General features: G+C 39.9%; 1 protein-coding gene across 1 annotated transcript in view; it reads left to right on the top strand.

The window, feature by feature from the left end:
* The first annotated feature begins 6,619 nt into the window (after positions 1–6,619).
* Positions 6,620–10,689, top strand: part of FNTA (farnesyltransferase, CAAX box, subunit alpha) — a 33,322-nt gene continuing 29,252 nt past the window's right edge. Inside the window, exons 1-2 of the mRNA XM_077773074.1 lie at positions 6,620–6,862; positions 8,876–8,961. Coding sequence (XP_077629200.1) covers positions 6,648–6,862; positions 8,876–8,961 — 301 coding nt within the window. The 5' untranslated portion in view covers positions 6,620–6,647. The remainder of the gene's footprint in view (positions 6,863–8,875; positions 8,962–10,689) is intronic.

Here is a 10,689-nt window from a genome sequence, read left to right as displayed (position 1 = left end):
TATAAGCAATGAATCACTAAATTCTATTCCTGAAATTAATTAATTAATTAATTAAAAAATAAAACATCTGGGGCGCCTGGGTGGCTCAGTCAGTTAAGCCTCCGACTTCGATTCAGGTCATGATCTCACGGTTTGTGAGTTCGAATCCCGTGTTGGGCTCTGTGCTGACAGATCAGAGCCTGGAGTCTTCTTCAGATTCTGTGTCTCCAAATCTGGAGCAGGCTCCAGGCTCTGAGTTGTCAGCAAAGAACCCGATGTGGGGCTTGAACTCACAAACTACAAGATCATGACCTGAGCCTAAGTCGGATGCTTAACCGAGCCACCCAGGTGCCTATGTTGTCTCATTTTTTGATACACTTTTTCAGCTGTTCCAGTCTCTGATAAACCATATTGTCAGTAACTTAAGTCTTTATTATTAAAAACGTAGGCAAGATAGGGGCGCCTGGGTGGCTTAGTCGGTTAAGCGTCCGACTTTCGCTTAGGTCATGATCTCACGGCTCGTGGGTTCGAGCCCCGCGTCGGGCTCTGTGCTGGCTGCCAGCTCAGAGCCTGGAGCCTGTTTCAGTCTGTGACTCCCTCTCTCTCTGACCCTCCCCTGCTCACGCTGTCTCTCTCTCTCTCTCCTAGAAATAAATAAAACATTAAAAAAAAATTTTTTTTTAAATGTAGGCAGGATAATGGTAGTAGAATTATTTTCTTTATATTATAATGAAATTATATGATGTTTGGATTTCCTTCAAAAGAAGCCAGTAGGTTGGGAGGTCAAGTAAGAGGTATTGATGAAATGAGTATCCATAAATTGATGGTGACTGCAGTATTTGACAGATGAATGATAGTTCATTGTATTATTTTCCCCACATTTGTGTATATTTGAAAATTTCCATTATAAAAAATAAATATAGAGTATTTATACATGCAGATTTCAAAATCTATTACAAATCTATAGTAATCTAGCTAATGTGATACTTACATAGGGATATACATAGAGATTAATGGAATAGACGTGAGAGCCCAGAAATAACCTCTACTTTTATGGTCAATTGCTTTTTGAAAAGAATTCAAGACCATCCAATGGGAAAAAAGTATTCTTTTCAACAAATCACGCAGGGACAAGTAGATAGCCATACACAAAAGAATGAAGTTGGACCCGTATGTCTCACACCACATACAAAACTTAACTCACATTAATGATAGACCTGATTGTAAAGGCTAAAACTTATAATAAAACTCTCATAAAAAAAAAATGTAAATCTTGAGGTTGATCTCTCTCACCTTTGTCAAATTCTTTCTTTATTTGACTTCTAGGGCACCACATTTGTCTCATTATTCTACTATCATCACCACTACAGCAATTCTCTTTTGGTGACTTTTGCCAGATCTGCCTTTTCTCTCCAACTGCTAATGTCTGAAATGCCTCCAGAGTTCAAGCCTTCATCCTCTACTCTTTCCTATCTACACTCACTATGTTAGTAGTTTCATTCAGTCTTTCACTTTTATACAACAGCTTTGGGCTACAGACTCCCAAATTGGAGTCTCCAGCATAGACCTGACTGAACTCCAAACTCATATTCAAATGCTTACTCAATTTATGTCAGTGGATATGTAAAAGGAATCTCAATCCTCACATGTCCAAAATAACTCCTGAACACCCTCCCAGTTACAGACGTGTGTACGTGTATACACACACACACACACACACACACACACACACACAATTTCTGCTATTGCAACAGAATTCCCCAAATCTGCAAACATCAATATCACTGCTCTGGTCTAAACTCTTGGAGTCATCCTTGACCCTCCCTTTCTCTCACCCAAACCCCATATCCAATAGTTTAGCGATTTTTGACAAGCCAATCTTCAAAATTCAGCCGAATTTGGCCTCTTCTCACCACTTTCACTATTCCTACCCTAGTTTAAGTCACTATCTCTCCTGAATTACTGCAGTAGCCTGTCTGGTCCTCCTTACTTTTACTTTGCCCTTCCATGCTACTGTATTTTGAATGAATGAAAGACAACCCATTCTCAACACAGAAGATGCATAAATTATATCACTCCACTACTCAAAATCCTTCAATGACTCCCCATCTCACTCAAGAGTTAAAGGGCCCTATGTTATCTGCTTTGCCTTAACTCTCTGACCTCATCACCTAATACCCTACCCTTCAATCACTCCACTGCACCCACACTCCCACATTGGTCTCCGAGATCATGAACACATTCCTCAGTATCTTTGGACTTCTGCCAGAAATGGTCTTCCAGAAAGATATTTACATTGATGCACTCAAATCTGTATTCAAAGGTCACCTACAAAATGAAAGCCTCCCTGTCGACATCAGTAGTAACCTACCTCTACACTTTCTAACCCTCTTTCCTACCTAAGCTCCTTAGTATTTGTCACTGTCAGTATTCAATAAATACTACATGCTTATCTTCTTTATCTCCCTCACTAGAATGAAAGTACTATAAGCACAGAAGTTTTTTGTTGTTGATTTCATTGCTGTTGAGAACAGTAACTGGTCCACAGTGGTCACAAAATGAATGCTTATTAGATCATGAATAATGTTTGAAGATAGCCATTGAGTGAAATATAAGTGAAAACTTATAAATGTTAAATGTTCAATAATGGATGAATGATTAAGTACTATATAAAGTACAGTATCTAAAAGGAATATCATTTAAAACTATCTGTTTCTATAGAGGAAGCCAGCCTACCCATCATATTTAGCAATATATTTTAACAGTTGCTTCCAGAGTGTTCAGACAGAAGCAAGATAACCTTGGTAAAACTGAAATTGTCTTTCTTTTCTTACAAAATTTCACACAGCCTTTATAGAAAGATGAGTTACAGCTTTTGTTAGTCTTGATGATGGAGGAAAGCAGCCAAAAGACAAACATAGGGTCCTAGTTCTGGCAACCAGGATTAACCAGTAATCGTCTACTTTACCCTTCTTATTCCCCCTCCCGCCTTCCTCCCCCCTTTCTACTAGGTACTAGCTCCTGGAGTGCAGTCAATGTCCTGAAGCACTGAAGGTATCATCCTTTCTGATTGTAGCCAAGAGACAGAATGGTGAAACCTAGAGAGCACTGGGGGTAATTGGAAGCTCAGGCATTTAACACAATCTCTAGGCACCTAATTACTACCAAACTTCTGGGGAAATCTCTGGAAGAGTGCAATCAAATTAGTAGTATCATGTGGTAATAACAGCTGTACCAATGAAAAACTCATAGCCCTAATTCATAAAAGTAAAAAATTAATTGATGATGAACTATACTCCTGAAAGCGGTGAATTTTGTGTTATATAAAACATGCAACAATAAAGCTGTTAAAATTTTTTAAAAGTAATATATTTTAACATTGTTTATTGATTGGTTGATTTATACATTTACCATGACATACCAGTTGCAAATCAACCCTGCCTAGGCCTGTCTCTCCAGTAGTTGTGGCACCTTAACACCCTCTGGAGACTTAACGACAAAGCAGCAGGCTGCACCATGGACTGAAAGAGCAGAGATTCTCACCCTGGGCTGCATGTTAGACTTACATGGGGAGCTTTTAAAATATACTGTTGCCAGGATGCGTGGGTGGCTCAGAGAGTTTAGCATCCAACTCTTGATTTCAGCTCAGCTCACGATTTCACAGTTGTGAGATTGAGCCCTGCATTGGGCTCTGCACTAGGTATGGAGCTGCTTAAGATTCTCTCTCTCTCCCTCTACTGCTGGCTCTCTCAAAACAAGCAAACAAACAAAAAAGATAAAAAACAAAAAAACAAAACAAAACAAAACAAAAAACCTAATGCCAAGGCCACACTCTAATCCAGTGAAATTAGAATCTCTGGGGCTTGGGGGAAGTCCCTCAAAAAACTAAACATAGTGGAGTGCCTGGGTGGCTCAGTCAGTTAAGCAACCAACTCAATTTTGGCTCAGGTCATGATCTCACAGTTTGTGAATTCGAGCCCCATGTGCTCTGTTCTGGCTCTGCAATTCTCTGCTCCTCCCCCTCTGACTCTCTGTCTCAAAAATAAATACACATTAAAATAAATTAAACATAGAATTACCATATGATCAAGCAAGTCCACTTCTGGGTATGTCCAAAAGAAGTGAAAGCCAGGGGTTCTAACAGATATTTCATTTCACAACAGCTAAAAGATTGAAACAACCCAAGTGTTTATTAACAGATGGGTAACAAAATCTGGTTTATACACACAATGGAATATTATTCGGCCTTTAAAAAAGAATATTCTGCTACACGCTCCAACATGGATGAACCCGGAGGCCATTACGTGAAGCAAAATAAGCCAATTACAAAAGGACAAATACTGTATGATTCCACTTCTATGAGGATTACTCTTTGATTAGAGTGATCAAATTCACAGAGACAGAAAGTAAAAGCTGGCTACTAGGAGCTAAAGGGAAAAGGTGTTCAATGACAAATATTCAACCAAGTAAATTTTAAAAATCAAATTGGCTTTATTAATTAATTGAGTCATGAATTGGGCAGCAGCTCATCTACCAAATAGAGTGGAGCTCCATCAAGTGGCAGAAAAGGGAAGATTTTTGAAGGTAGAAAAGGAGCATAAAAAAGGAATTTAGCAAACAATCCGTTGTTTAAGGCATGGTCACCCTCCTAAGGGGAACAGAAGGTGCCTATCAGTGAACTTCCTCGAGCTGACTGGTAAATTTCATGTTGGCTAGTTAAAGGTTACATTTCTGGGGTCAGGGTGGGCAGAGAGGGTGAAACTGCAGTTAAATTAGGTATTAAATCTTGGCTTACTGATGTGGGGATCTTAACATAGTGGTTCCATTTGAGGCCTGTAGTTTTCTTTTTAACTGGGAATGGGGAGTTATTTAATGGGTATAGAGTTTCAGTTTGGGAAGATGAAAAAACTCTGGAGATGGATTGGTGATGGTTGTGCAACAATGTGAAGGTGCTTAATGCCACTGAACAGTACAGTTAAAATGATTACAAAGATGGGCGCCTGGGTGGCTCAGTGAGTTAAGTGCCCAACTTCAACTCAGGTCATGATCTCATGGTTCTTGAGTTCGAGCCCCAAAATCATGGTGCTGACAGCTCAGAGCCCGGACCCTGCCTTGAATTCTGTCTCCCTTTCTCTCTGCCCCTCTCCTGTTTGTGCTGTCTCTCTCTCAAAAACAAATAAACATTAAGAAAATGATTACAAAGATAAATTTTATGTTATGACTATTTTATAACACACACTCGCACACACTTCAAATTCTTATCGTGGCCCCTGGCTTTTCCTTTAATCTTATTACCTACCAATTCCTTCCCCTCATTCATAGGACTTTAGTGATACTAGCATCCTTGTGCTGAACCTAGAACACACTAAGCATGCACTCCCTATCTGTTCTACATGGCATGCATTTTCCTGTTTCAGGTTTTTGCTCAAATAGGGCCCAGAAAAAAATCTGGAGTGTGAAAAATAATTTTCCCTCTATTGTTCTGAGCCCTTGGCTGTGAACCCTCCAATAAAAGATTAACAAGACAAAAACAGATACATGTATGCCTCATGTATACATGGAGGAACTTAGAAAAAATTAGTAACTCACTGAGGTTGCTTAGAATTCAGGCTTAAATGCCTTCTTAATAAAGGGAAGTGGAGATGTAGGCTTCTCAGGGGAGAATGATTTTTAGGAAAGATGAATGTGTCCTTAGAAAAGTAGATGGGATATGACAGTTTGACAAAATTTGTCTGGAAACCCCAGTGTTGGGGTTTATGACTACTGAGGTTTTGTTTTTTAGAGGATTTGTTTGTTTTTAGAGGATTTGTCTTTAGGCAAATAAAGAAGGCTCAGAGAAAGCTTCTAATCACATTTGCTGTTTTTCAAGTGCCTACAGCTCAGAAATAATCAGTATACTATTTCAGTATACCAAATCAGTATACCAAAGCAGCAGATTTAAGTGGCACGTCCTGAATACCTACGTATTTTCGGGTGGTATATTGTTACCTTCATTACAATGTAAACGTCATGACTACAGAGGCTTCATTTACTGCTGTGAACAAGCCACATAATAGTAAACAGTTGTTCGATGAATGTTTACATTTTCTATATCATATACACAGTACTTGTATAATTAGGATTTTAATTTCGAAAGACAAAAAACCCTGTATTACTTAAATTCTGCGGTATCAACTCCCAACATCCAAAAGAAAAACATGTGCACAAGAAACATAAAGGCCCTTAAAAGGTTATTAGGGAACACTGGAGGCCTGTGCCCTAGATATGCGCGAGAGATGTTGACTCTTCAGCTCTGGGCCACCTGCACTTACCCACTGTTTCTAAGATACTGTGCCCAAAACAAGAGAGAACCATATCCCCATACCAAGGAGAATCTAACAAAACCAACAGGTTCCGAAGTATCAACTACATGCATTCGGAAAGGCCTACAGACGGGATGACGTGCGGGAAATGTAGTGTCCCTCGAAACTGTGGTGCTTCCTCACTCGCAGCCAAGCGCCCACCTGAGACCTCCAGGGTTGGAGCGCAGCCCGGATCTCTCTGGTCCGCATCTCTATGGTTAGGAAGCCAGAAAACCGGAAGTGGGCCGCCGGTGGGGGAAGGGAGCGAGGGGCGGGACCGCGAGGGGCGGGGCCGCCGCCACCACCTCCGCTGCGGACGGAGACGAGATGGCGGCCACTGAAGGGGTCGGGGAGGCTGCGCAGGGCAGCGAGTCCGGTCAGCCGGAGCCGCCGCCGCCCCAGCCGCACCCTCCGCCGCCCCAGCAGCAGCAGCAGCAGCAGCAGCAGGAAGAAGCTATGGCGGCTGAGCCCGGAGAAGCGGTGGCGTCCCCTATGGACGACGGGTTCCTGAGCCTGGACTCGCCCACCTATGTCCTGTACAGGTAACGCCCACGGCAGGGCCGCCGCCGCGGAGGCCCTTCCCTCTAAGGCGGGTGCTCGACCCGACTGGCGGTTCCGAGTCGGCTCCTCTGGCCTCTGCGTGTCCGGCCGAAGTTTCCGCCGCTTCCCTGTCCGGCCGGCGGTGGTAGGGGGGCGCGCTCTGTGGGATCGGGGCCCGCCCGGGGCCCTCGCGCTCTTTTCGGGGTTGCTTTTTCCCGGGGTCGACGCTGTCACCTAGAGACCGACGGGAGGCCAGACAGCTGACAGCGTAGAAACTGCAACACACTGGACAGCACTCTTCCCTAGGCTGTTTGGGTGTGATTCTGGAATTTAAGAAATATCCTGCTCTCTTTCGTGCTCCAACAACGCTAGCCTGATAATAATCTGACTAAATACCGAAGGGTTTGAGTGCTGTTTAATAGCCGGGCAGGAAATCATGATTTAAATATAAATAAGGCCCGGATTTGCTCACTTTAAAAACAAGGTATAAGGGCTTTCCAGAAGTTTGTTCTGTTAAAGTGGAGAGAGCTAGTGGAAGGACTGGGACATTTTCTTTAAATATCTTAGCGCCTACCTTCAGACAGACAGCGAGTTTAGGCTCCAAGACTGAAAAGGTATTTGTTCTTAAGCCGGGTAATACGTCGCCTCGTTCATAATACACGAGGTGTGGAGTAGGCGGTGTTGGGTACTTTGCAACTTTCTTGCTTTTTCTCCCCAGCCTCTTCCCTGTCAGTTCTTTGCTTTCTGGTAATGCCAGTTCCCCGGCTGCAATGGAACTTGCAAAGACAGTTAATTGAGAAATCCTTGCGACTTACTTTTCTTTGGTCTTATTTTTTTCTTATGTAGTTCTAGATAAACCCATTAGATAGCTTAATTGCCTGGTTTTATGAATGAGTGAAAGTCACTATCCAGATTTTGTTATTGGAGTTCATGTTTTACTCACTTAATTTGGCTGTGGTAGCCCCATAATCCTCACACCTCCTCTCGGAATTGTAAAATATTCAGCTGCTTCTCTTGGCTGTGTCTGATTATTCAGTGACTAAATGACAGCCTTACCTTTCTCGTGCCACTCCCCCAGGCTCTAAGTCTCACTTCACAACCTCAGGAGTGTGTGGATACCACAGAATCTTTGCTGCCAGTAGCTGATCAGTGTAGCGATGTAGAAGATGGGTGAAAGGAAAAGAATATAAGTAAAAGAGTGGTTAAGACAAGTTTGGGCAGTTTGTACAGAACTATGTATAGACACCCCTGAGTGCCGCTATAATGTTATTTTAGCATTGATAATGAGAAGTAGCCTTCAATGAGTGCTTACTGTATGCATTACTTACTATATATATTAATATGTATGTAATATATTTACTAGCCATGTGCTTACTGTTAAACACTTTGAAGTGCTTGACATGTTATCTCACTTAATCCTCCAGACTCCCTCCTAAGGTTGGTTAGTAATAGCATCTCCATTTTATCAGTGAAGAAACTGAGGCCCAGAGAGATTAAGTAACTTTCTCAGGGTCACACAGCTGGTAAGGGGTAGAGCCTACATTCTAACTCAGACAATTGTCAGACTCCAGAGCCTGCTCTCTAAAGAACAGCTGGGCCTCGCAGTTTACAGAAAACTAATAGTGTTTACTTTGATTTTTAAATGTTAGTTCCTGGCAAATTGTTACTCAGATTTTATAAATGCTGATTAACTGCAAAAAGTCTGATTAGACCAATGAATTAAGTTGATTTCTAATGTTAAACTATTGTGTACCTACTGCAAAAAACGTATTTTTCCACTTATTATATAAAAACTTTAAGTTTGAGAACTATTGCTTAATTAATTAATTGACAGATTATTCATGTTTTCTTTATGTTACTTTAAAACTTGTTCATGAAGAATCCAACCACAATTACATTAAAGTAGTTATGTTACTATTAATTTAAGTGTAATTGTTGCTGTTTTTTAAAACACCAGAGTTCTCCTTTCTTCTTATGTGTTTGAATATAGTCACTGAAAAATATATGTATTTCAGGGACAGAGCAGAATGGGCTGATATAGATCCGGTGCCGCAGAATGATGGCCCCAATCCAGTGGTCCAGATCATTTATAGTGAAAAATGTAAGTTTACTTTTTATTAGGAAAAAGTCTGTAAGTCAGACTTAGTAGCAAAGTTGAAATTGACAACTGTATGGCTAGGTAGGTGACAGATTTTTGTCTAATAAAGATTTAAAAGACTGAAGCTAATACTCTTTTTTTATAATTCATTTTCATGGTTAAAACTTTCATTTTGTCCAAAGAATGGACATGTCCTAAGTATAAGTAATGAATGCTACGTCATAATATTTAGTAGCTACAATATGATTATGCTTTTTCATTTACTGTGTAATTTGCACACACACAAGATACAGCATAAATGAGTTACTTGCTGTTTTATGTAGAATATACAGGTTGCTGAAACTTGCACATTTTGAAATGTATTTCAGCAGTGAAGTGTTAGGTTCAGTTAGAATACATTTACTGACATTAAAATGAGTGGATTATTTTCTTTGACAAAGTATCATTCTTTCATAATGAATGTGAATGAAAATGCTTTGTAAATTGAAGGTCATGCAAATGTTAATTGTTAGTTGTTCTTCTAAGAAAGGGTAGATGAATAAAATGGAATGCTAGTTTTGTATTTTTGTGTGTGTGTATAATTCTGATTTAAATTAGTTGTGGGGGCCCTGTAATCCTCAAACCTCTTCTATGTGTATATAAATGTACATGTTTTGGTTAAATGTCTGTTATCCAAGATCATTCCTTTTTTAGGAAAAGCATTTATTTTATTTTTCTGATTATGAAGTAATGCTAAGAAATGTTTGAAAAGCAAGAATAATGGTCTGAGGGTTTGACCTATCAAATATGAAAATGTACTACTAAAAATAACATGTGAAACTGGTGCAGAAATAAATAGATTGGGTAAGAAATCTAAAAATAGATGAGCATAGATGGGAACTTAATATTTGATAAAAAGAACATCTTATACCTGTGTGAAAAGATAGATTCATCAGATTGGTTTTGCAGCAGTTGTCTGTGCACTTGGATAGAAGCAAAATATATCCTTGTCTCATGTCTTATGTGAAAAAAATTACAGATGAATTAAAGTTCTAAAACAAGACTAAACATACTAGGATCAAACAAGAGAATAATCTTTCCTTCTTTTGGTTAAGAAGGTATTATTAGTCAAGATGTAAAACTCAGAATTGAGGAAAAGATCAGAAGATGTAACTGCATAAAAATGCAAAACTTTCACATGATGAAGAGAGATGATATGAAGATAGAATTCATGAGAAGAAATAGAAATATCTGTGAAGAAATGTTAACCTCACTAGTGATCAGAGAAGTGAAAACCACAAGTTTTTCAGATTCATGAGGTAACTAACAAAGATGTTGGAGAAAGAAACTGATACAGTCAGACATTTCTCCTTGGGTTAAAAATAATACGACCTTTTTTGCAGGCTGAAAAAAATTAACATTTCAAATTCTTACATATATCAAGATTAGAAACCACAAAGGAAAAGATGGAGAAATATGACCTGTCAATAAAAAATTGATAGGTATATATATGTCAAGATTTAAAATTTGAACTACAGAAGACACCATGAGCAAGTTATTTTTTTTTTATTTTTTTCTTAATATTTTATTTCTTTCTTCTTTTTTTTTTTAATGTTTTATTTCTAGGAGAGAGAGAGAGACAGCGTGAACAGGGGAGGGTCAGAGAGAGAGGGAGTCACAGACTGAAACAGGCTCCAGGCTCCGAGCTGGCAGTCAGCACAGAGCCTGACGCGGGGCTCGAACCCACGAACC

This window comes from Crocuta crocuta, unplaced genomic scaffold (genome assembly GCF_008692635.1).
Source record: "Crocuta crocuta isolate KB4526 unplaced genomic scaffold, BGI_CrCroc_1.0 scaffold177, whole genome shotgun sequence".
Taxonomy (NCBI): Eukaryota; Metazoa; Chordata; class Mammalia; order Carnivora; family Hyaenidae; genus Crocuta; species Crocuta crocuta.
The sequence above is the reverse complement of the archived record's forward strand: the minus strand, read 5'-3'. Positions and strand labels throughout refer to the sequence as shown.